This window comes from Pholis gunnellus (genome assembly GCF_910591455.1).
Source record: "Pholis gunnellus genome assembly, chromosome: 13".
In the NCBI taxonomy this organism is placed as follows: Eukaryota; Metazoa; Chordata; class Actinopteri; order Perciformes; family Pholidae; genus Pholis; species Pholis gunnellus.
Window position 1 is genome coordinate 17,126,852 of NC_136540.1, and position 26,961 is coordinate 17,153,812.

Genomic DNA, 26,961 nt, shown 5'->3' on the forward strand with positions numbered 1-26,961 from the left:
GACCATGAAAGCCATCAGCCATCAGCCCAACATGTCCCAAGGAGGCTTTATTTTACTGAATATGTTTCAATAATAGACTGCGCTCTCTGTTTTCCAATTCAAATCAGGGTCCAAGTCATTTTTTTCTGGATTCTACATTTCTAATCTGCATTAATCTGTCCAGAAACTGCACTAAAGACGCACTTGGAAGCTTTAATGAGATTTAATGTTTTTTTTGCAGTACAGAGTTGCCCAGCAGATGGTGCTGTCTCTGCATATTTCACTTGAGTCCTCTCCAGTTTTATCTACCCTTTGTTCCTCCAACTGTTCCCCAGTGTGGGCCTATTGATTTACATTACCCTCTATGATAGCAGACACTTTACTCACGGAACGGCAAAGTTTGAATTTCATCGTTCCTGGACCGGACATTCTACTCGACTGGGACTGTGTTGTTAAACCACTGGGACACACAAAGACACTCCAGAGGACATGTATCTGATGGTGGACATGTTATGGAGTGGACCAGCTAGATCCCTGTGGTGGAACAGTTTACCAAAAAGTGAAATGTGCTCAGGCAATTGTGTACCTTTTTCATTTGAAGATCTTCAGCAATGTAAACATCTGTTGTTGTTGTTTTTTTGCTCTAAAGTAAAATATGATCTAGTCAAACATGTAAGGTTGCTGCACTAGTGGTGGTAGAGAACTGAAGCTCACCAGTACTTTCTCCTGTGTGTCGTCGTCCCCCCCTCGCATGTATGCAGTAAAAATAGTAAAGGTTAGAAGGGTGCCTGTCCCTTAATGGAATTTTTTTTTTTTAGAAAAAACTAAACTCATTTGGCTGCACTCTAGGGCAGCTGAAGCACGCAGGAGGCCTGCTCTGTCTTATTTCCTGTTGTCAGAGTCTTTATAATAATATAAAAAAGGCAACGTGGATATGCTTCTAGATTCTAGCAAAAAGGGGTTACAATAAGATATAATAGAGACCTTTCAAAATAAGAGCTCCACGGCATCTTGGATTTAAAAAAAACCTTCCCTGTAATGGGTTTACGTTCACGCAGCTCTGGGAAACCCAATGGGGAAAGAAATGTATACACTGAAAATGACATTGATTCCACACGATGATACCGGTTTACTGTGAGACCAGTAGGATGGGGCTCTCTTTTATCCAATGATTAAATAACACAAATTGCACTCCATGCCACAACACCACTTGACATTTCTGCTGAGGTCATGATGAGCAAAGCTAAAAGCAAACATGTCTTGTCAGAACAAACTGCACGCGGCTGCAGGCTCGTACGGTCACCGAGGTCGCCCTTGAGTTGCTCCAGATCAACCTTTTTCTGACTGGGTCAGGACCCGCAGGTGGAGATTTCAGTGGGGTTGCCAAATAACTATTTTTACTTCAAGGTTTACGTCTGCAGTACACCTTTGAGCCACATGAGGGAGCCTGAATGTTTGTATTGATCTGATCATTTTAGCCTACTTATAACATTGACTCTAATATGAAAGGTATGGTGTACATTATGCGTTACTGATGAGAGGGAAAAAAACAACTCTACCTAAATGTATTTTTCTGGCCTTGTTGATTGAGTATCTAACGTGTGTATATGATTTCAATAACATGCTTATAACAAAGTTGGGATTTATCAAACGTGTATATATCTTCAAAATGGCCGGTTTAGCTAGTCAAGCTGATGAAAGGTGATGCGTAAATGGCTGTAAAAGATGATCAGGAACGTTCCTTTATGCAATCTTTACATAAGGCCTATTTGTGGGTTGTCATTTTTCAGAAGTGTTCGAATAAGGACGACAATCATGTCTGCTCAAAATGCCTCAAGCACTGAGTGTAATTCAAATGAGCTCTTTTGGTGTATCACAGACCACGCAGGCCAATGACAGCACACATACTGTTAATCAAAATACGAGCATTAATCAGGGTATGAATGAAAGATTTCTTGAAAAGTTGGCACACTTCGAATCATTTTGATTTGTCGTTAGCGAATTAGCTCAGTAGTTAGCTAGATCAGAAAAGTAAGCATCTACGGAATCCACAATATTGCAGTCAACTGAGTGTTACTTGTCAGTATTTTTAAATCAACGTAAGTGTAGTTTATACAAAAACAAAGATTTGCACTGCAAAATAATTAAATAATAAATAAATAATGAATGTGGATATGTCCCGTGACATTCACATACAGACCAAGGTACACACATTGCTGAATGTCATATTTACTTGAATTATGCAGTGACAACACCTGTCCCCAAATGGTGCAAACTGCTTCTGCGGACCGTACCGGGCAGAGGCTCCGGGGGGGGGGGGGGGGGGGGGGGTTGGCCCGTGGAAATCCTGTCCAGCAAAGCAGATGAAATCACACGGTCCTCAATCTAATTTAATCTGAGCTCCATGCTACGTGTGGTGTCATGGCTGTCCAATGGTATGCCAGTTTAAATGGCTTAAGGGACCGTCAGGCTGGGAAAGGATCATGTTATCCTCAGCCGGGTGAGTCGCGTCAGTAAGCTGTCAAGTGCCTATCTGAACATTGACAGAAGACAAATCTTTTTTTTAATATGTATGTATATATATATATATATATATATATATATATATATATTAGAGGAACGTTTTGTTGCCTGCATGTTGCTCAATATTTATTACGAATGATGAGGCGCCCAAATGTTTTTCATCAGAGATGCTTCTGTTGTGTTCACATTTCACCTTTTTGTGACCCTTCAACTGAATGTGTAAGTCGTCATTGCGGTGACTACTGTGGTTATACAATAGAGGATAAGACAGACGTTTGGTATGAGAGAAGTTTAGATGAATAGTTCCCTTAAGTTGGACGGTTTTACTGACAACACAGCGGTGTTCCTGTGTGTGGTATTTAGCAACAATCTGTTTCCAGCATTAGCCACCATCATGTAGATCCACCTCCACTTTTTGTTGTTCGTACAGCGCTGCTTATTAGCTTGACTGCTCTCTAAAAAAGTGAATAAATACAGCCAATATAAAATATCGCTTTAAAACTTTACTCTGATCTCACTTTCTTTTTTTTGTTTTGCCACTTAGTAACTTGATTTTGAAGGCAAAGAAGAGCTGGAATTGGCAGGGTGTCCTGCTGGCATGTCCCCATCAAATCTGTGCTGTTAATACCGCAAGACTGAATTTACAAAGCACCGGACCAACAGCGACCGTGTCTGTTTCACTCCGTCGCTGCAATGGCGTTAGACGGATTTCACTTCATGTCGAATCGGTGCCAAATGTATTTCTGTGGTCTTTCAGAGGTTTTTTCTTACGTATAGTTTCAGCTGATTGGAGGTCAACCCTGTGGTATATGCCAAAAAGAGTTTTCTACTTCCTCGGTTTTGTTTTCACCCTGATCTCCACATGTTACAGTGCGAGGCCTGCTACATGGACATGGTGCATGTCTGGCCAGTGAGTGCAATAAGAGGACGAGAGAGAGAGAGACAGCTAGACAGATGGAGAGGAGGAACACAGGGCTCCGTGAGAAGTGACTCACGTTCCATTGTATAATCAGGGTATATTAAAGGAAGGAACATCACACCCTCATTGCAGCAATGAGCCATGTGCACCGTTGCTTCGTGGTTGTGGAAACCGTGCGCACACCTACCACCCACCAACGTGCACTGTGCTCACACGAGGGCAAACTGGGTACCTTTGCTCTTGAAGTTGCAGCAAGTTCCGTCACTGACGTTGTCTCTTCATTCTTCGCCTGCGTGCTCTCGCTCCGGCTGCGTTTTGCCTTCGGTAGGGGAAATAATAAGAGCACGAGTGGGAGGATGAAGAGATCGGTTTCAATTTGACCGTCTCATTTGGAGTAACTCTCGAGACTTCTGCAGAGCGAGAGTGTAGGCACTCGACAACGACAAACTGAAAATGTGTGCTGTTAAAAGGCCGAGAGACACACTGCACCCTTTCCACGCCGAATGTCACAGCATTGTGGAAAGTGCACGGTCTGCATTTTGAATGCAGGCCGTGTACACTCAACTACATGCAAGTGGAATGTCAACTATGTGGAATTGGATTGGCGGTGATGGGGAAAAGGGGGCTGCACACAGATCACGGACTGAACCCTCAACGAAAACACAACGAACCTGCATGCGGCCTTTTAATCGTAATATGCTAAAATGGTGCCTCGTGGTGCATGTCTTTCGCTCAATGCAGAGAACATAGCGGCGGTCCATGGCGCTGTGATGTGAGGTGAAAGGTGGTCATTATTCTTGGGGCCCAAAGCTACTCTTGCATTGCCAGCACTGCCTCCCCACACTCCTGTTTAATTGTTCTGTACCAAGTGTCTGAGAGAGAGAGAGAGAGAGAGAGAGAGAGAGAGAGAGAGAGAGAGAGAGAGAGAGAGAGAGAGAGATTCTGGGTCCTACAAAGCAGATATTTTGTGAGCCAGCATGAGCGACTCCAGGACCTTAAAACTGAAGAAGCTAAATGGAATTAACCGTTGATTTGTTTTTAATCATTTTACGCCTGTGCTCTTCCTGTTGTAACAAGCCAAAATAATTCATAATAATGATAATTCAATGACAAAGTGTAATATCAAGGAACTCACCAAAGCTCCAGAATGGAATGCCACCATAATCAATGTTATGAATTACACCTGTGCTTTTCCTGCTAGCTTTTGTAGATACGGGTACTAAACACTTCCCTGTGTCATAATACGAATCAACTTCCCTTCAAGGAATAATTAATGTGAGCCGTACGCAACTCGCTCTCCCTCATTTGCATGCCAGTGAGCACGCGCCACGAGAGGGGGAGGGTAGGGGGTCGAGGCGGTGTAGCGCGGAGTGCAGTTCTTTTTTTCTTTTCTTTTTTTTGTGTAAGCCTGGGCTGACTTCATTTCCCAGACTGCAGCGCGCCCCATGATGTTCCCAACAGCTGACAGACGGTGAGAGCCTCTGCCACAGAGCTGTCGGTGCAAGAGAGTAGCCTGTCGTCGGTAGCCTGTACGGATCGAAAAATACAAGTCGAGCACTCCTGGACTTCGGACCGTTTCACCCCGTTTCCCCGTCGAGCATCTTGTTTTGACCAAAACGAAAATATTTCCTCTTGCATCCTGACTTTTTAGTGTTTTTTTTTTTGTCCTGACTGGGGAGCTGGGGGGACATTTGCTGTCAGCTAACTTCCACAATAGGTCGCTGCGTCGCTGGACTGCTGTATGTGTTTTTTTATTTTACATTTTTAATCATTTTAGCTTAACAGTTTGACTCCAGCCCTTCCAGCCGTGCCCAATGCTGAGGAATGGATAGTGTGTCTGCTAAAGGTGGGAAGATGGTCGAGAGTGATGAGCAGCCGGAGAGGGACAGTGGCAGTGGCGGCGGCGGCGGCGGCGGCGGTGGCGCAGCGATGGCCGCACTACATCAATGCGAACTCATCCAGAATATGATTGAGATCTCCATCCCCAGTTTACAGGGGCTGCGGACCAAATGCGCCGCGTCCAACGACCTCACGCAGCAAGAAATACGCACTTTGGAGGTAACGAGCTTTCCAGATATGTTATCGAAGCCCCCCCCCCCCCCCCCCCCCCCCTTGTCCTGCGATAGCGGAGCAGTCGAGTCAAATTGCGGAGTCATAAACCCCCAACGCACCATGTCCGCCTCATACAGGCGGAATACTGGCTGCGAGCGAGGCGCCCTATCACCGAGCGTCAGTGAGCTGGGCACATTGTGTCGCTTTACGATGTAGACCTACTACTACTAGGTCGATGTGTTGAGGGTGCAGGTGACTACAAAAAAAAATGACATCCATTGTTTGCCTTCATTATGCCTGCAGAAGATCCCCTAAATGGTCGGAGATAGGACTGATCCGGTTATTTGTGCGAACCCTCTCCTCTAGGTGGAAGCGTTTGTTCAGGAGCCCCTCGCGCGCGGTGCCGCGCGGCCGAATCCCGCCTGGCCTAATGGCACACATTCTATAATCTGATACACCGCTAATGTATTTTATCGTGTTCCGTGTCCCTCTGCACGGGATCTCTCTCCATCTCTCTCTCTCTCTCGCGCGCGCGCGTGTGTGTGCACAAGAGACGCACGCGAGACGAACACAAGGAAATTAAAAAAAAAAAAAATGTACGACGTGTTCCACGTTGTTTATCCGCGTGCCAGCCGCGTGAGCGGGCAGGGCTTGATGCCCCCGTTGCATCTGGATGCAGATTCAGTTCTGGTCGCGTTGGCATGACTTGACATTGCTTTGCGCGAGAGACCGGGGCTTTGTAAGGGGCCTCGGCACTGTTGCAGGCAGTGTGATAGAGGAAGTCATGCCTGGTCGCATGCAATTTCTGTCTCTATAGCCTTTCAACCATCACCGTGGGTATTTAAAATTAAAAAAATCTCTTATAAAATTGCAAATCTGTAAGTAGTTACACCATAATAATCAACCTTTTTTTATGTAAAGTGTGTTCATCTTTCTGAAAAGTATGATCCCTATCCTTCCTGCTTTGTGAATGTGTGCAGTGATGTTGACGGAGCCCTATTTGCAGCTCCGGCCTGCATGTTTTCCACCCATGGGATTGTTTACAGTCACATATTGTTGTCGTAAATATTCTCAGCTGCGAGACGACTGAAGGAATCATGTCATGGAAAGTGCAGCTTTGTGTTGTTAGTAACAATGCCATGAGGGGACAACAGGCCCCGGCTTCCTGCAGAGGAGAGAGAGGGGGGGGGGTTGGCAAGAGGGGGTTTGTGTGTGGGGCTATAGAAGACGGATACAGTACATTTAGATGAGTTGTGAGAAATAGTGGAATAGTACAAGGCTCATGCCTACAACTTGTAGAGGGTAGTCTAATGTGTCTTTGGGTGTGTAGGCTCCAGACACACTGACATCCTGGAGACACGATAGATGGTAAATGGGTTTTCTGGCTCATGGTTTATTTAAGCGTTATACCTTGGATAAAAGGAATATTCTCTCCTGATTGGCTGGAGGCTATCAATTATCCATGTCTGTTTTATTTCTGTATAACTGAACACCCCGTGAACAATTGCGCCGTCGCCCCGAAAAGCTAATGTACCAGAAAGCTCCGAGCGTTTGGTTTCAGCCTCACAGAGACGCGGCGGGCCTGGCTGAACTGGTTTTCCCGGTGACCTTCACTATTTAGTCGCAGAGTCTCAATGTATCTTGCTGTTGCTCTGGCGTCCGTCCGCCTCAGCAGGCCAGGACGCACCACAACAGATCTACCTGAGTCAGTGTTTTTAGGTGCAGCTTATTTCTATTTTAAATCCATTTCCATAATGTCTACAAGATAATTCGGTAGCCCCTTCGTTGGCCCGGCAGCCACAGGCTGCAAGTTGGCACGCTGAGTATGAAACACATTTTCACAGACTCGAGTAAAGAAACACTGCATTAAATGGAGAAAAATTATTAACTGAAGTGTAGAACAGACCGGAGCAGTTGTCTGTTTTAGCTCCCCCCCCCCCCCCCCCCCCCGCTGCTTTTGCACAATGAGTGTGAAACTCGTAGTCTGTCTGAAAAGTTTGCACAAAGTGAAGCTTGCTGTGCCGGTGCAAGCTTCAGCTCTTCTTCATCCGTTGTGATGTGCGCTTCGTCACTGCGTAGCAGAGTACTTCCTGAGGTGCGCCGTGGCTTTTCACGTGCGTTTTGCACCGGCATTGTTCTACGTGACAATGGGCAGGCCGTGCATGTTTCTTGAAGGCCTTTGAGAACTGCTCTGAGGTCTCTTTTCCTGTAGTTAGAGGCCGTTGTGATTGGGGGGGGGGGGGGGGGCTACCCCTGAAAAGACAGAAATGCAAATAGGGGGTCTGGTTACCTCAAGTGAGCTCTGCTAAGGTTCGGTATCTTTAGCATTTTGACGGTTGAAATCGACCACTTCCTGCTTTGGAGATGATGAGAACCTCAGACTGCTCACAGGCTAATAGCTGCCGCACTGGAAACCGGTATGGAAGATGCTAAACGTAGGTCTCAGTGGTATGTTTTTTGATTTCATCTTGTTTTCAGGGATTATAACTGTTCTCGTGTCTCAATGGTCAAACTGTTTCTGCTATTACAAAGCTTCAGAAACCAGTTGCGATGTGTGAATAATATCGGCTTGTTATGCTTGTGGTATCATTACTCAGTTGCATGAGCCTAAATGCTCCCCGTCGTCGTAGCTAAAAGGGCGTTCTGTGAAATTTACATGTTTCATTTTCTTATCTTATTTTCCTCCTCTTATAGATGTACAGGGTGAGCACATGAATGCTCTTCATTGAGTCAGAAACACTTAATCATGCTGCTTTCCAGTCCTATAAACAAGGGGAGAAGTCACAATTGTTTAAACAAAGAATTTAGAATTTAAAGAAAGCGGTCGGCAGACGCCGCCGTGTGAGGGGACACGAGAGAGTGCAGAACAGTAAACGTTTTTTTGGACGTCTTTCAGCAAGCTTTTTTTTAAAGTGGAGCCTGCATGGCATGGGGCGCTGTCTTGATCAGCAGTCTTACTTCCTATGTCTTTACTGGCAGATCCTTATGAAACCACGTCTTGACATAGTTGTGCACTTTCACTTCTCGCTCCGAGCCCTCCTTGAGCTTTCATTTGCCCACACGCATCAAACAGCATCAGCATATTCTGGAGTTAATCGTAGATTTAAGACGACTTGCACAAGACCGTCCCGGGAAAACCTCACCTCCGTTGCGTGCGACCATCGCCGTGAGATGCTTGATCCGCCATCTCGAAAATTCTAGCAAGCACGCTGGCTCGCAGTCTCCCTCCGTCGGTGTCCAGGTGACCACGCGTGAACCGTCCTGTAGCGGCCGGACTTGATCGATGTCCTTCCTGCTAAACGCTTTAAGCACCACGAGGTCAATGCGGTTGTCGCTACCCGAGGCGCCGCTCCCATATTGCGCTGGAGGGCCATCGAGAGAGGCTTGAACTCACTTTATACTCTCATTGAGAGAGCTTTATTATTCCACTTGAACTGTGTGTGTGTTTGTTTTTTCCCCCTTGCCTTGCCAGTGAGAGGATAATGATGCCGGCCTCTCAAATGGAGTGCTAACTGGTACTTCACTTTTCACATGTTAATCCCACTCAGCCTTCCGTGCTGCCTCTGCGTTACTTTTACTGTAGCTCCTCGTGTAGCCCTGACTTTTGCCCTATCATACCCACTCGCACTGCCCCGCCAGCTTGTTTGCTCTCAAACCAAATCAGTCTACATGATCCAGATGCTGAACTCAATACATACTGAAAGACAGTAGAATGTGCTGGGTGTCTTCTCCCCCCCATGGACTTAAAACATATGTATTCCTGGCTGTCAGTCTTAACATAAGAGCAATCCAGGGTCTTTATCTCTTGTGATCACACAGCTCTCAGTAATGATCAGCAAACGGCAAAAGAAACGTCACTCTGTTTTGTCTCCTCGCTGTGTTGGAGAGTTTGCTGTGCGCTCGTGGTGCGAGCTGTTGTGGCTGCATCTATATTTAGACATCTTTCTTCCTACGCATTTTCAGGGTTGGTTGTTAAATAAGAAAATCAAATGACGCGCAAAGAGCCTGTGTAAGAGGGGAGAGCAGGGAGGAAAGGGGAGGGGAGAATCAAAGCCAATCCGCTGGGCTGCTTCTTGTGACATGACAACCGCTGTGTGTGTGTGTGTGTGTGTGTGTGTGTGTCAGAGGCCTAGGAGAAGACAATGGAGAATGTCGCTCACATGAGGGTACAGAGGAAACACAACTCTAGCGACTGTGGCAACGGCGACCCCTGTGTCTGTTTCCTTTTTTTCCTCTTTTTTTTTTTGTGGTGCAGTCCATACGAATGGGCTGCATGATGTGGAAATCGGCATGGTTGAAGAGTGTAGGCTGGCCTTAGTCTATTCTTAAACCGACTCTGGATGAGTTGCATTACATCCTGTCATTTTGAGGTCTGCTGCACTTCTCTTGTGGAAAAGGGGCAATTTGCTTGCTACGAATCATGAGGAAGTTAGCACGGCGGTTGGTTATGAATGGTGAGATTTTTGCACTATGTCGGCCTGCTTGAGTTGTGTCGTCTTTTTTTTGCACTATTATCTGCAGTTCCGTTACACATGGGTACTGTTGTATGTTTTGAAATGTACAAAATGGCTCCACTGACCACATGTCAGGTATGTCACACTGTTAGCCTAAACAAGGCCAACAGTCCCCCCCCAGCCTAGCTCACTGTAGGGGTCAACTTGCACTGGTGGTAACAATGAAGGAGGAGGGGCAGCAAGCCATTGTCCAGGTCTGTCAACCATGTACGTCCCCCCCCCCCCCCCCCAGAAGTCCATGTGACCTGCCCTCTGCATAACTAGGTCTGCCTGCCTTCATTGTGCTTTAGTCTTTTTGACATTTTCATCTTTTTTTGTGAGGATAAAATTGTGCGTCAGCCATAAAACATCGGTGTGCTCGCCACGGATCCGCTACTTGAACGATCCCGTAATAAAACCTGCCTTTTAGACGTTAAAAGTAGCTACTTGTGTCCCTTTGGTTGCTAATTGTGATACTATCGTGCCCAGATGTGGTTTCCTCCAACTGCATTCACAGCTTGTACCGCAAATGTTCCCCGGATTTCGCTCGGGCCTTTAATGATCAATAGCTAATATGACACCAGGCGTAGAAATGCCTCACTGAGCCTGTTCCGACAACAAGAAACGTGAGCGTTTTTTCCGGTCTTGAGAGCAAGGAAGTGACCTTCCTGTGCAAATATCAATTCCTGGGATAGAGCGCCGCGGCTCACTTGTCAAGATGCCGGTCTCCCCGGCAGGTGCACCAAAAAAAAGTGGCCGTGTCAGCAGGAGCCTTGAGCGAACAATCGGGAGCCGTGGGATCTGCTCCTTCAAGCCTGCTGTGTCAGGCAGGCAGGCCGCTGCCGGGACTCCTCTCTCTCTCTCTCTCTCCCCTCTCTCATGGGTGGCGGACCACACCGGCTGTCACTCATCTCCTCACCGCATTAGGCCGTTGCCATGGTGTTGTTTAGCTCGGCTGCTGACAGGTGGGCTCTGACGCCATCCCCTCCTCCCTCCCTCCCTCCCTCCTCCCACCTCCAGGCCACGCGTCAAACGCTGCGTTCTCCACTCTGCACCAAAAATATATTAGAGGGGGTCTGTCGTTATCTGTCGAGACGCCTGACTGTGTTCTCAACACGCATTACTGGTATCTTTGTGGGATTTGAGGGCGCGTGTGTGTGCACGCTTGTGTAACTCTATCCGCCTTATTTGTTCAGGGTGGTAATGGGTAAAGTGAATGCTCCGTGTGGGACCGGAGATTAAACACGTCGGACGTGTTTTTAGTTTTTTTTTTGCCGCTGCTACAGTTATTGTCCTGTGGACACGCGTGGTGACACTTTGTATGTGGACATGTATTGTGTCTGATCTCTGTGTTTTCGCGTGTGTGGGAAAATCCCACTGAAATGTTGCTGACGACTCAGAAGAGGGGTTGCTAGGTAACCCGACGTCACAGGGCTGCACCAGTGTGTGTGTAGTGGGGGCAAAGCAGGAAGCTAGCTCATTAGCCACATCGAGCACAGGCCTCTCTCCTCGCTGCCGGCCATGCCAGTGTAGTCCACTTCTCCAGGAGCACTGCGTTCGGAGAGCACAGGGAATAGTGTCTGAGGCTCTGTAATTCAGAATGTCCGCTCATAACGGGTTGGATAGAAAATGTGTCACAGATATCTTTTCCATGTGTGCTCATGGATTTATGTCTTTCCAGCCACAGATGTGTATAAACACAAGAAGATACTTCGATCATCCCAAAGGAAAATTGCAGTGCAGCTGTTGCACTTCAAAGTGGGAGGGGTGAAAATATAAAGATATTATCTAAGACAACAATAAAGTTCAAATTCAAAATATGTATGACAATGGCAAAATCAGGTTAATGTAGACGGTTTGGAGCAAGCTGCCAAGCTCTTACTGGTTGGACTCTTGGGTCAAATGCAACTAAAAGGAGGTTCAAACTCTGAAGTTATTGTTTATGAAGGCATTCACGTGTGAGAGGAGATTTGTTGGGGGGGGGGGGGGGGGGGGGGTTGCATTTATTTTCTTCTGCATTTCCTTGCTTGTAAGTTTTGAAAACATCTCTTTTTATCAGCTGACGTTCAATAATGCAGGCCGCTTTATTATTTTATAATGCTCTCGAGTGCAACTGATAATAGCTGAGTAATTGCGGAGCTGAAAAAGCCGCAGTCAGAGTCGACACGGAGAGCACTTCACCTCCTTTCCATCCTCTTTCATCTCCGTGGAGTTATGCTTTTGTTAGCTGCCACGCAGCAGCCTTTTCACATCCCAAGGCCGCACTTTTCTGGCAGCGGCGTGGCCGTATGAGAGTTTCTGTCTCTGTGTGTGTGTGTCACAGAGAAAAGTTGAATGAGCAGAGGAAAAAAAGACGTGCGCGTTGTTGCTCACTTCACTCGAGGGGGTCGAGAAGCTAGAGCTGGTGTTGCACGGCTGTAATGGACTCTCACAGATAGATAAGGCCGCGAGATAAGGAGACACACTATACGGCCGCCGCGCTGCATACAACGCGGGGCCGCTGCAAGCCAACACCACGGCTGCCACGGTGATACTTACTCACAGGACCACTGCAGTTGACATTGGCTTCGAAAGCGTCGGCGTGTCGTCTCGCGGCTTTCGTGTGTCAGTTGAATACGAGTTGCTTTCGACACGGTGACGGTGCTGGCTCTTTTGGAGCACAGCAGGGTTTGGGGTGTTCCGGTAATGTTAAAAAAAAAAGTAGTGCGTCATGAGACGCTACAGTAACGGTGTTCAGTCGTTATTGCAAGCCTCAAGAAGCAGGTGATGGAAGAAGAGAGTACAGTGCCTCTGAAACTAACTGTGAGAATTGATCATCTGGCACTTTCTTCCGCCATTATGTCACCGAGATGCCTCCCTGTTTGCTGTGCCAGCACCGCGGATGCTCTCATTAGATGACCGGCTCGTTGTTCCGCTGCATGATAATAGCTGTTTATATCTAATTAACCGTCTTGTGCACTGGGGGCACTGGAAAATCTGGTTAAACAAACACTGAAATCGTTGCTGCAGGTACACTGAGTTCAGATTGGAGAAAGAAAGGAAAAACCCAGTGAGTGCGGAGTGATTAATGCACTAGGTTAACCTTTTTATTCTTTTGAAGAGGCTTCTGTTGATGGAGAGTATTTAAGATGGATTTGACCCCATGGAATGTCACTTTTGTAGCATCAACAGTAGTCTGTAGTATCTGTGGTATTGCTCCAAACAGTGACTTATGATGTGTGGTATTACAGTAAAAACAAAGCACACATACTACATAATTGCTGTGTCATCTCACACACACGCATACACACACAAATAAACCAAAAACCCCCAATGCCAACACAGAGGTGTAAAAGCGAAGGCCTGCTCCGTAGCTCCTAGCACCGCTGTGAGTCTCCCCTCTAACCTGCCCCTCCCGTCTGCGCTGTGTTCTCTGTTGCTCCCTGCAGGTGAAGCTGATGAAATACATCTGTAAACAGCTGCAGTGCAAGCAGAAAGTGCCAGAGACGGAGAGGCCCGAGGCCCTGGACAGCTACCCGCGCCTACGAGACTGGCTCCGCACCATCAACCTGCGACCGGAGCTCATCGAGGTATCACGTTGTTTCTGTGTGAATGTCAGTCTCTCTCTCTGTCTCTATCCCTAGCTCTCTATCTCTCTCGCTCTCTCTCTGGCCTGGGTGACTGTGTTTGTGTCACATTTATGTGGATTCCAGTTTGTGTACTCAGTCCCTGCTCACATGTGCGTGAGGAATACTTCACCAGTGACCATCAAAATGTCTTTCTCAAAGAGGAGCTCTGTCATTTGTATGACCATCATATCTAAGCTGCAAACAGGGACAACAAATCTGAACTTCAACTGAATAATATATATATATATATATATATTTATATTAAAATACTATGGCGAGGACAAGGACTGCGCACTATCACTCAGACAAGATAAACTTGTTCTCTTGAGCCTTAACATCTAGTTCCCAACCCTACTGCCATTAATATCTCTGTGTCATGTCAGTGAGACAGATGAGTGGCTTTTATTCAAGTGTGTGTGTGAAGAATTCCTCCATAAATTCAAAGTCTCTCATATCTCAAAGCTCTTTACCAGAATCATTTTGACTTTGGTAGAGTGGAATATGTGTTGGAATTAGAATGTGCATTGACATTATTTAAGGTTTGATTCTTAGACCCCGGCTGCAGATTCCAAACGTTTGGCTCGGTCTAGATGAAATGAATCCTTTCTTTTAATTGAGGCTGTTTATGAGAAGGCTGCCGATCTCTTTCTACAGATGAGAGAAGCACAGCTGCACAGTCATTTTGAGCTGATCTATCGTGAAGGTGACCGCTCAGTTTGGAGTCAAACCTTTTGTGATAAATGACACCAAAGTATATATGTGATAAATGACACCATTGCAGTATGTCGCGGTGGCAGTGTTTCCCTTTGGTGGACTCGTAAGAGATGACTTTTCAGATTAAGAGCAGGTTCAGTAATATGTTGAACATGTGTTGGTCCCTCAGCAGGACACAGAGATATTTCCTCCAGAAAGAGAAAACCTTCATCAATAGATTATAAATGTTAAACATAATAAACATTCCTCACTATCTGGTAGGTTGCATTGGATCATACGGAACCTACTCCCATTGCCAGTTCTTCTTCATCTTGTTCTGACTTATGAGATAACAGCTGGTGTGAGATCCACTATTGAAGTTCTTGTTGCATTGCACTAAATACGCTCGCGCCTCTTAACGCCGTTCTCATTCCACCTCGTGATTTGTTTGATTTTGTTGTCCTTTCCTCCCCTTCCCCTCGGCTCCCCTTCCTGCGCCGCTGTGAACTCTTCGGGTCCCTCTCATCTACTGTAATGTTTGCATTGTCTTGTTTGTCTTCGTTTAGTGACCGAACTGCTTATCTGAAATCCCTCCTGCACTTGTTGTTCTTTAATATGGCCCCCAGCTTGTGGACACTTTTTGTTTTCTTTCACTCGCCTTGTTCCGCATTCTGGTTGTTTGTGTGACGGTTTTAGTCGTAACCCTCACGCTCTGTGCTCATTTGCTTTTCAGTTTTAAACCCCACCACCTTCAAATCGTGTGTGTGTGTGTGTGTGTGTGTGTGTGTGTGTGTGTGTGTGTGTGTGTGTGTGTGTGTGTGTGTGTGTGTGTGTGTGTGTGTGTGTGTGTGTGTGTGTGTGTGTGTGTGTGTGTGTGTGTATGTGTATGTGTATGTGTGTGTGTGTGTGTGTGTGTGTGTGTGTGTGTGTGTGTGTGTGTGTGTGTTGTATACCAATTGGGATTTCCCAAAGTATGTATTGGCGTCATGGCGTGTTGATGACCCATTTAGATCAAGCATTATTAGATTTGAGATTTCTACCGAGCGTCCATAATATGAGGGCTGGATTATGTAATGGCTCGTCCAAAAACATGACAATGATATTATATATATATTGTTTAAACTTGGCGTCCATCCCCTCTGCTCTTCATTATCCGTTTGCCTCTGTGTCGAGTGGTTTTGGGCCCATTTCAAAGTGTAGGCTCAATAAACATGCGGCGTTATTTGCTGTGTGCACATACATGGCAAAAAAAAAAGGAGGCCCCCCCCAGTACAGCAATCATGTGTGCAAGCTGTGCTGTGTTCATGGTGCTAAAATTGTTATGTTATTATGAGTGAGCAGGTGGGAGGGGAGCGGCGGGTTCCACAGCCACTTCTGAATATCACGTCACTCACCCTTGTGTTTGTGCATTCTGCGTGCGCGTGTGTGTGTGTGCGCGCTTCCTTTTGCTTACAGTGTACACACGAGTGTGGGAGGTTGCCCTAGTTTTCTGATCAGTGTTTGCCCTCTCAGAGCAAGGCTTTAACCTGCCTGATAAGGCCGTTGCGTCCTTCCCCATGTCAGAAAAACATCCGTAACTCACTTTCTACGGTTTCCTTCCGTGATACGCAAACAGTTTCTGCTGTCATTTTTTGCCAACTGTCTCGGTAACCGAACATTAAGTAAGCGGTAAATACCTCAGGCTTTAACCCTGGTCCTCACCTATTATTAACTAGTAATAGTTATCACATGTATGGCATGTTAGCGAGGTCCTTGTGTGATGCTCAAGCCACGATTTAACTAAACGATCCTCAAGCAATGTAAGATCGAAGGTGCACTTTACAGTTAAGTTCATTTTTTACTACCGCAGCATGCAGAAATAATGTCTCAATCCAAATAGGCTACTGAAAATGACCTAATTTATAAGTACAGGTACACAATCACACTGTTCAGTGTGTTTTTTTTTGTTTTTTTTACTTGCTATAAATGTAAATTTCCACCATGAATTTGCTGCTAATGTATCTGTGGCTGAAAAGGACCACGGCCTGTTTTATTAATGTAATCTCATTGTTGATTTTTAAAAGAAGAAGAAAAGAATCATCCTTTCCCCTCTGGAGTGCTGCATTTTGCGGTCTCTTCAAATAGTTGACTCCCATTATAATGTCTAGTTTGACAAGCTGTCGGTTACAAGTAGGTGTTTGTTATGAAGGTGGCTGGGGGGGGGGTGTGATTGCCGTGTATTGAGTCCTAGCAGCCATGTAATCCGTGTCGTGTCTTGACTGTTATTTCCTTGATTTGTAGCCTACCAGTGCTGCTACAGTCTGCCTCCCACTCTGATCATGCCTCGCTAATGTAATCCTCTACTTGCACAATGTTGCGTTGAGCGATGTCTGTTGTCTTCCTGTTAGCTGCTGTCAAAGTTTCCTTCACCTCTGTACAGTGATCACTCCATCTAAGGCTGTGCTCAGCTGCACCCATCGCACAGACGTGTTAGTCAGGATGCACTGACTCTCAAACAGTAGAATAATAAAGTATCACGTGGCCTTGATCACTTCAGATTTGGCCTCCTAAAGTTTTTTTACTTCCATCTACTGATACAGACATAAAACCACGTCTGTAGTGCTGAATAATCTGCCCGACAAATGCCCCAAACATCCAGGATTACCACCGATTTCCAGGAACAGAGCAAGTCAGGGGTTGTATGACCTATTTAATACTGCGACATGCTGCCCTTTTTTAAAGCTGACTTTCAGCCCGCTAACGCTGCCGTGTACAACAGAAGTGATGCTCTACCGACAGCTCAATCCTCCCGTGACACAAATGGCATCAGTTGTATAATGTCCACACTAGTGGTGTGAAGTGTTGGATGCGGGAGAGGGCTGACATGCATCTCGTTTTTATTTCCTTTTCCTCTGTAATTGCTCCTCTGCAGGCGGTGGAAGCGAAGTTGACTCTGGATGCCTTACTGCAGATGTCGGGCGCTCAGGTGAGGGATAACATGCGAAGACTAGGGTCCAGTTCAGAAGAATGTGCCCGGCTCAGTGCTGCCCTCTCCTGTCTGAAGAGTGCTGCTGAATCAGGTTTGTGTTCACTCCACGGGAGCCTCCGGGATATTCTATTCTTCTTGTTTTGTTTTTTTTCCTACTGATGGTGTTTTTTTCTGTGCTGGTCCAGGAGGGGAACTGAGGGAAGACAGCAGTCCCTGGCTGTCCGAGCCCACAAGGAGGGACAGTGGCTCTCTGCTGACTTCAGACCAGCTGACCGGCTTCGGGACTCCGCTCCGCCCTCACAGCCCGTCGCCTCTCGCCCGCCCGTCCGCCATCCACTCCACCCCATCCACCCCCTGCGCCACCTTCCCTCATCCCCGCTCGGGCTCGGTGTCGGCGGCGCCCACGCCCGAGGCGCTGGCGTCGTACGGCCACAGCGAAAGCCCCCTCACGGACCCGTTCCCGATGTTCTTCGCCCGCACAGCCCGGCTCCACGGGCACACGTCCACCCCGCCTGCAACTCCGCCCTCCAAGAGGCGCCACCAGCTGAAGCCCCCCTGCACCCCTCCGCCTCCGTCCCGCAAAGTGCTGCACCTCCTTCCCAACATCACCCTGACGCGCAGCAAGAGCCACGAGTCCCAGCTGGGCAACCGCATCGAAGACCCGCCCACCAACAAGTAGGTGCTCTGAGAGCTGTTTGTGCATTGATAGAGGGATGCAAAATACGGTCGTCAACTTCCTCGTATGCACACGCATTCGTGGCCAATAAAGCAGATTCTGATATACAATGCCAAACTGTCCTTGAGCAGTGTACAAATAGACAATTAACCTGTAAAAAAAGTGTTCCACTTACAGTGGAGAAGTGAAAGGAACGGATAGCAGTAGTGGATGTTGTAGCCTACTTAAACGAGCATTATCAAGGTGGCATTACCTTAATTGGGTTACTGTTGCGGCCGCGTGTTTCTTGTCGCCCACTGATGAGCTGGTGCGGTTTTCCTGAAAGCATCTTTCCCGTGTCTCCTTCTCACCCTCAGTCTTGCGCCGCGTCGTGACCGCAGAGGCCGAGCTTTTTCTTTTCTCCAGACGCGCTCGCCGTTCCCTCCCTCCGCCTCCCCCACATCCTTTCACATCCTGCCTGTTGCTCCTTTGCTCTGGCTGCATGAGTGGAGCTAATCCCCGCACAGATTCCCAGAGATTATGACTCATGTCAAAACAGGAAATATGTCCTAGGACTAATGCTCAGAGGTGGCGAGACACGTACACATCTCTCTTTCGCCCCGGCTCCCTCAGTTTTTCTCCCTATTGTGATTGGATGCAGATACACAAACAAGCCACATGTTTATCCATAATATCCTGTGTGTTTATGGAAAGCTTTTTGTGAGAAATAAAACAAATGGCAAAGGCAGAAGTAAATACGGATCAAATACATCTAATGCACGCACAGGCAGACCGGCTAGTTTATCCCGGCTTTGTGCACTGTCGGTATATTACAACGGCAAGCTGAAAACTGGTCACAGGTCTGGTAGATGTCACCCTGTCTGTCCCGGGCCAATGCTATTTAGGTACTCCAACGTGCCTCTCTCTAGCCCTTACATAACCTGCCCAATACAACCTGCTCTTGCATCCAGTCTATTTACCTGCTGATACTGATTGTTTTGCTTCCCCCCTCTGTCCAGGTGTGTTAAGAAGAATAAGTTGTTACTGAATATGCAAGTTAACGGGAACGGATGCGAGGACTCGCCTTCCCGTTACCCCGTCATGTCTGCGCGCACCCCCGGAGTCACAGCGGCTGCCACCACAGTGTCTTACACCCTGCCCGGCACGCCCACCCTCCTGGAGGAGCACAGCAGCATTAAGAGTGAGACATGCATGTGTATACGTTTTTTATTATTATTATTATTATTATTATTATTTTGCTGATTTGGTGAATATGCGTGTTTGACATGTCAAAAATAGTCTGTTGATCGGGGCTGTGAGTGACGATTCAATGAACTGTGATACTGTAAGCCAGGCATTATTCAGATTTAAAAAAATAATAATAATCATTTTGGGGAAAAAGTTAGCAAAAAGTATAAAGAATACACCACCATAGGCATAAAACCTGAGTGAAATAAGTTGCATTTAATTGCATTTATCACATCTGAAATCATAGCGCTACCTTTTGTGCAATCTGAACTACTGTCTACCGCGAACCTTTGCATGTTAACTGTTGATTAAAAATCGATACAGTATCACAAAACGTAATACCGCGATACTCAAGTGTATCAATAATTCTTTGCCCCCCCCATCATTTATCCAAAATGACCAAAAATAACAGGAATTTCTGGACTGAGAAGCAGCGCTAACCTTTGACCTTTTATTATTGCCTCTGCCAGGGAGGGAATGTATTCCGTTTGGTTTTGTTCTTGGTCTGTTTGTCAGCAAGGTGACGGAACTACTACTGGCCCTATTTCTATGAAACTTGGTCAAAGGATGTAGCATGAGCCAAGGAAGAACTCGTTGCATTAAGGAGCTTATTGGCCTTTTTTATTTAAGATTCTCATGCATTCAAGTTTGTGTTTGGGCTTGAATGTGACTGAACATTCCCTCAATTATTTCTATGTGAGGGAATCGTAACCCAAATGTGGTTTGACCAAATCTAAATGCTCCGTTTTAGTTTTTATGTGATTAACCACTGGGGTAACGTCATTAGATACCAGTCTTTCTCGGCATAACCTGACTCATGTCTCTCGCTCTCTCTCCCTGGCTAGATAACGTAGCAGCGCATCGCGGCTCCCCGCAAGCAGTGAGGAGGGACATCGGCCTAGCAGTCACACACAGGTAGGGCTTTCTCTTGCACAAGCTAATGTCACAACAAAGCTAACAAGCTAGATGTGTTATTAATAAATAAAATGCTTGCGTCCTACAGGTTTTCCACCAAGTCCTGGCTGTCCCAGACATGTCAGGTGTGCCAGAAGAACATGATGTTTGGGGTTAAGTGCAAACACTGTCGGTGAGTTTCTATTTAAAGGGTGCGTCACTCAACTTTTAAGTGTTTTTGTTATTGAGTGACACAGTAGAGCAGTGGCGTGTTAGAGCGCGGAAGGAGGAAACACGGGCGCTCTGGCAGGATTCAGTCCTTGGCCTGCGTGATGGATCCTGGAGGGTTAAAAGGCGGCGTGTATTGATATTCTGCCGACTCTCTCTGCAGGTTAAAGTGCCACAACAAATGCACAAAGGAAGCCCCGTCCTGCAGGATCTCCTTTCTGCCAAGTAAGCTTTGTCCTGCCCTCCGTCTGCAGCTGATTGGCTCACTGTGTTGCGCGTGTGTGTGTGTGTGTGTGTGTGTGTGCACGGTGTGACATTTCCAATTTCTCCTCCAGTCGCCAAAATTCGGAGGACTGAGTCCGTTCCGTCTGATATAAACAACCCCGTGGACCGGCCGTCAGAATCACCGCAGTTCGGCACGCTACCAAAGGCCATTACGAAAAAGGTGAAACATGGCTCAGGAGCTCTGCATCACGGCACAACATATCACTTTATGTAGACCTTTTTAAAACACGACAGTCATTGCGTATTCATAAACTATGACACCTCTATACAAACTATTTAAGTCAATGAAGCCATAATGTAGAAAGCCACACAAGACTGTATTTTTGTCCTTGAAAGATTGAGACCACTTTGGCCAGAATCATCCCCATCGGTTCGCCGTCGACTGCTCCGGCGTAAAGATGAAATTTAGAAGTCCTCTCAAATATCGGCTCTGACTAGTGTCGTTTGCATCCCTCCCTCCCTCCCCCGCCCCACCAGGACCATCCTCCAGTGCTGAACCAGCTGGACTCCAGCAGCAATCCGTCCTCCACCACCTCGTCCACACCTTCCTCCCCCGCGCCCTTCCAGCAGAGCAACCCCCCCAGCGCCACCCCGCCGCCCAACCCCTCGCCCAAAGGCCATCGGGACATCCGCTTCAATTTCCCCGGTAAGCCTGGAACGAAGCATACTGTACTGACTGAAATGTTGTGCTCTTGATTTTAACTGTTTATACAGATTATTGTCCTTAAACCACGTTTCCAGTTTAACTGCATTTAACAGCACGGGCCACACCCTTCTCTCTCCATATACAACTCTTAACACTGAAGAACACCTGTGCTGTTTACGAGATCTGTTCATTCAAAGCTTCTCTAACCGAGAGTCTCTCTCCCTGACATGCCTGTCGGACTTTTTTTCTGTGCAAAAGCTGCCTGTTACTTTCAGCATAGACAGCAGTTTATCTTCCCCGGTGAGTTGACGGTCCCAAAATGTCACCCTGCATTGCTGTTCTCCCAATCGTTCCATCCTCCACACTGTAGATTCCACGTAGCTCTCTCCCTCCTCTGCATGTTTGCGTTTGGGGTTGTAGCAGTCGATCCGGATGTGTCTCTCTCTGTGTGCCAGCACTAGGATTGCTTGTTGACAATTAACGGCCTTTTGACACCATCTGCTGGTGGTAGTGGGAAATTGCATGAGCAGTCATGTTCTGCATGTGGTGGGGCTTTCCTTAAAGGGGAAACATAGAAAATGATTTTTGCTTCTCTCATTTCCTCCTTAACCATCTTATTGTCCTCTACAGATGTCTCCAGTCCTGCTCATTTGCACCCCGATGTCATCCAAGACACTGTGTAAGACATTTGTATTAAAAGTTCATGACACAGCAGTTTAATTATTTTGTTTGTCTTGGATTTCCCTTCTGACATCCCTTCTCTGTGTCACAGCAGTGAGATAGCGCAGTCGGCGGACGACATACACGCCGAGCTGGTAGAGGATGAAGATGAAGAGGTAATGTTGCAACACGATGCACGCGAGGTTAGAAAAATACTTTAGGTTCAGCTGTCCGTGCAATGAGGTTGTTATATTTATTTCTGAAATGTATCTTTGCACCACGTTCTGTCGGAGACTCGTATTGTAATCCATCAATGGGTTGATGGACAGAAAGACTCATATAGTCTGTTAAATCTCAGACAAAACATTTGTTTATTGGGACCAGCTTTCACCTGTTTGCCTGTGACGGTGCTGGAGCTGCTGTGTTATTAATTTAAACAGGAGAGTCTTGCTGACATGTAAATATCCCCATTTTACATCTGCGACAGCAATACAAAAAAAAAAAAAATGTCTTCGTGTATAATTCAAAGCTGGCTCACAGTTACAGAATGTATTGACTCATCCTTCATCAGATGAATTTCACAACCATCCAATAGGGAGATACAGATGACTTGAATACAATAAAACAATTCTAATATCGGTAGAAATGTAGCATTTTCTGAATCTGTAAGAATAGGAAGAAAGAAATGCCAGTAAGTAAAGTAAGCACAATAGATCAACGACGCCGTCTCCGCGCTCTTGCAGGAAGGGGAGGAGGAAATAGAGGACGAAGACCCCGAAGCGGAGGACGATAATGAGGACGACGACGAGGAGGACGATGAAGATGAGGACGACGAGGAGGACATGAGGATGAACGTGGGCTCCGACGGCGAGTGCGACGAGCTGGATGATCTGCCCGGCTCCCGGGGGAACCAGTGGAAGGGTCCCATCTCCCGCAAGGCGAGCCAGACCAGCGTCTACCTGCAGGAGTGGGACATCCCTTTCGAGCAGCTGGACCTCGGGGAACTCATAGGAAAGGTGAGGACCTAGACGTTGACGGCACATGCTGTCGTATTCCGGGGGGGGGGAAGGGCACCACAGCTGAAGTTGCTGTCTGTTTCGCACAGGGCCGCTGGGGCAGAGTGCACAAGGGGCGGTGGCACGGCGAGGTAGCCATCCGACTCCTCGAGATCGACGGGAACAACCAGGACCATCTGAAGCTCTTCAAGAAGGAGGTGATGAACTACAGACAGACCAGGCACGAGAACGTGGTCCTCTTCATGGGGGCCTGCATGGCTCCGCCCCACCTCGCCATCATCACCAGGTGAGAGACGAAATATGGAACGCGCCTCTGAAGCGCTTTTAACCCGAAGACGTGTCTTTTATTTCAAATTGTTTTCTTCTCTCTCCCTACAGTTTCTGTAAAGGGAGGACGCTGTATTCCGTTGTAAGAGACACTAAAAACACGTTGGATATTAATAAGACGAGACAAATTGCGCAGGAGATTGTAAAGGTATTTATTCTTTCACATTATACTACGATATATATATATATACACATATATACACATACGATTCAGGTACTTAGAAGCGGTGCCATGAAATATTCTCATTATAAGAAACAGTAAATCTGTATTATAACAAAGATTAACTATGACATTGTTTATTACTTGTTTTGCTGTTTTGGAACTAGTTTTATTTTAGCTCTTTTGTGTATAATTTAACAACCCGTAGCTACTGACCCGTCTTGTCTTCCGACACAGGGAATGGGCTATCTGCACGCTAAAGGCATTGTTCACAAAGACTTGAAGTCCAAGAATGTTTTTCATGATACAAACAAAGTCATAATCACAGACTTCGGGCTGTTTGGGATCTCTGGAGTTGTTCAGGAGGGGAGGTAAGAAACGCCACTCAGCCAAAGTGCTCTTCACACCACACTGCTATTTCCTGGGGAGGTCCAGTGATTTGTAATAATTGCTGAGGTCCTCCAGCCCTGCAGGCATTTCCCTTGTCAGCCAGTATTTTCTTATTTTTTTCCTTCCTTTTTGTAAAGACTGAAGCCTCCTGATTGTAAAATCGGAACGCTTTCCATCACAGCCTTGTTTATTTTTAAGTACATTCTGAGCACACCACTCTCTAAATTCGCGCTCCTTTTTGTACACAGGAGTTGGAGATGGACTACATTTAGTTAATGCATTTTCCACTCTATTTAATGCATCTTCCCACTCAGATTTTCCACTCCATTTGATTTGTTACTGACAAATGTGTACCTTTTTTTTTTTTTCTTCTTTTTTATCCAGGCGTGAGAACAAACTAAAACTTCCACATGGCTGGATTTGTTATCTCGCACCAGAGATCGTGCGCAGGATGAGCCCAGGTAACAACGAGGACCGCCTCCCTTTCTCCACCGCGGCAGACGTGTACGCCTTCGGGTGAGTTCTGTCACACTCATCTCGGTTAACTCAGGGGGACCAACTGCTCCGTCACACCCGTTTCTGACAAAGAGACTTCGCCGTTCGACAGAATAATTATACGTATGATTCTCCCCCCCCCCTCTTTAAGCACCATTTGGTATGAGCTTCAAGCTCGGGACTGGCCGATCACCAACCAGCATGTGGAGGCTACCATCTGGCAGGTGGGGAGCGGAGAGGGCATAAAGAAGGTCTTGGCGGAGATCAGTCTGGGCAAGGAGGTCACTGTGAGTTGAATAAAGAGGCACCAATGTGTCACACAAGCAGAGCACACACACACACACACACACACACACGTATGTCAGGATTGTGAGGATGCTGTGAAACTGGTGAGATTGATCCTCACTGATTGACGGCTGACTCAAAGTGGTTTTGTCGCCTCAGGAGATCCTCTCCGCCTGCTGGGCGTACGACCTGAGGGAGAGGCCGACCTTCACCCAGCTGGCCGACATGCTGGAGAAGCTGCCCAAGCTCAACCGCAGGCTCTCCCACCCCGGACACTTCTGGAAGTCTGCAGAGTAGGTATCCAGAGAGGAAGGACGTAGTGGAAGACACTGGACGTGTGAACACGAAACCGAAATACAAGAGCGCCGAGTTCTTATTGTGTGTCTTCTGGTTCCTTGTGGTACAGTGGCTTGACTGCAGCCTTCGGGGGTTGCGGTTGGCGTTACATAATCTAGGATTTGTTTGACATATTTTGAAAATAACATAAGTGTTTTGAGTATTTCATAATTTCCGTTCGTCATCACACATGACCCAAATGCGCTCGGTCACTCTGCACCAAGGCATCGCTCTCCTCGGCTCTGCTGTTGCTCGCTCTCTAATCCAATGTGAACTTTAGTGGTTTATATATGTAAATGTGAGTTGTAAAGTTTAATTTATTCATCGCCTCACGGCTCGTTTTTTGACAGCAAAACGTATTCGCAGGGCGCGACTTTTTTCTGTCACGGAAAAAACCTTGCGGCGCCGTCGCACGTGTCTGATTGGATCGTTTGTTGTCATGGCAATTTCCAGTTTCCTAAACGAGGCTGGCGGCGCAAAGACCCGCGAGACAGATCCACACGGATATCAAATGTTGTGTTTGTGTTCATTTCTGTCCGTGTGTGTGTGCGCGTGTGCGTGTGTGCGCGCGAAACTACGGTAATTGTGCGAGAAGCAGCAGATGGAAGAGGTTAACTGTGTGATCCCTCAGTTAATTCATCCCCTTGTTCTCACTGTGATCAAGCTACAAATATGAGCCTTTTTTGTGACTTATCTTCTGAAGTTGAGCGCAGCGTGTGAAGCAACCAGATGTATGTGGTGACGCTGTGCATTTCTGCACCTGAATGGATTTCTTTCTCTTTATTTGTACCCAGACCAGCTTTTTTTTACTTCCTGCCATCTAACGCTTCATTACAGCTTTCCCCACTTTGTTTTCTGCGTGATATTTATGATTTGCCTCTGTCGTGTTTGCCACAAGACTACAAGCTACCGGTAGTGAAGGGCTTCACTACCTCATCCCACATAGTTGAATGCCAGTTTTCTTTGGTCTGGATGATGTGAGAGATGCAAGCTTGCGTTCTTTAGAAGGAAGCAAAATGACTTCAAGAGGGCTGCGTGGTCATAAAAACCAAATGAAATGAATCTTCTAAACAGTTTTGTTGATTGATCTCACACAGCCTGGCCAGTTTTGATGTCGTGATCATCCTCTAACTAATCTATATGTACTGTACGTGATATCTTGCTGCTTTTCAAATGATGCTTTCTTCACTGTAAAGCTGTTACACTTTCACTAACCGTCTAACGTTTGTGTTTTCTCTTTGCTCTCTTTCCCTCTCTTCTGTTTTCTCTCTTCTAAACCTAGGTTGTAGCAGCCGCTCTGAAATCTAAGCAATGCAAAACAAAAGCCCGGGACTGCCTTGCATGCTCTTGTATCCTTAACTCTTATGGGATTGATCAAAGCGTCGCCTCTGCCTGAAACAGACACCGCTTCCACTAATCCCACGGTCTGATCTTCCGTGTCTAACCGTCGCGTTTGTGTTGTCGGGAAGAGAGGATCGGTGGAGCGAGGTGTGACGGCGGGGATGGAGGGGAGGGGACGGGGACGGGGGGGGGGGCACAGCTGTCGTCCTTCACGCTTTTCCCTCCCTTTCGTCTGACGTCTCATTGCCTTCCTTTTTGGTTTTCTGTTCCGCAACGTTGTTTCCGGAACTCCGAGGCTTTGCGAATACCCGGCTCGTGGTGTCTGTGATGAGGCCGACTGGTGTGCTGTGGTCCGCTCACCTGCTGTGACGTGGCTGTTTCTCCCCAGGGGGGTGGGGTGGGGGGGGGGGGCTCTTTTTCTCTCCGAAACACACGCGCACAAAAAAATGTATGAAAAATACAAAAAAAAACACAGTGCTGGACATAAACTGGACCCCCACCACCAAACGGACCGCTTCATTTATCTGTGTTGGGCTGAGTGCCTCTCTGCTCCTCTCTGTTTTGAACGGTTGTGTGATGTGCTGAGATGGTCACCAGCTCATGTCTAGACACCTTATGCACTTTTGTCAACGGGAGGATAAAAAAATAATCATGAAGTCTTTTTGTTGTTGTTTAGTTTGCTTTTGAATAGTCATATATTTGCAGTGTTTTCTTTCTTTTTTTTCTTTTTTTTGTTTGTCTGTCTTCAGGAGGGTCTCAG

General features: G+C 46.8%; 1 protein-coding gene across 2 annotated transcripts; it reads left to right on the forward strand.

Annotated features, from left to right (window-relative positions):
• The first annotated feature begins 4,938 nt into the window (after positions 1-4,938).
• On the forward strand, positions 4,939-26,343 carry ksr1a (kinase suppressor of ras 1a). 2 transcript variants are annotated; one of them, XM_079171311.1, is made up of 21 exons: positions 4,939-5,479; positions 13,395-13,535; positions 17,179-17,326; positions 17,421-17,910; positions 18,910-19,091; positions 19,984-20,053; positions 20,142-20,225; positions 20,424-20,485; positions 20,596-20,705; positions 21,023-21,191; positions 21,450-21,491; positions 21,822-21,870; positions 21,964-22,027; positions 22,595-22,867; positions 22,957-23,153; positions 23,246-23,342; positions 23,592-23,725; positions 24,129-24,260; positions 24,391-24,526; positions 24,684-24,817; positions 26,143-26,343. In XM_079171311.1, the coding sequence occupies exons 1-21, from the start codon at positions 5,246-5,248 to the stop codon at positions 26,147-26,149; spliced, it is 2,955 nt and encodes a 984-aa protein (XP_079027437.1). In that variant the 5' UTR covers positions 4,939-5,245; the 3' UTR covers positions 26,150-26,343. The 2 variants fall into 2 exon arrangements, with proteins under 2 accessions (XP_079027437.1, XP_079027438.1); XM_079171312.1 differs by lacking the exon at positions 21,450-21,491.
• The last annotated feature ends 618 nt before the right edge of the window (positions 26,344-26,961 follow it).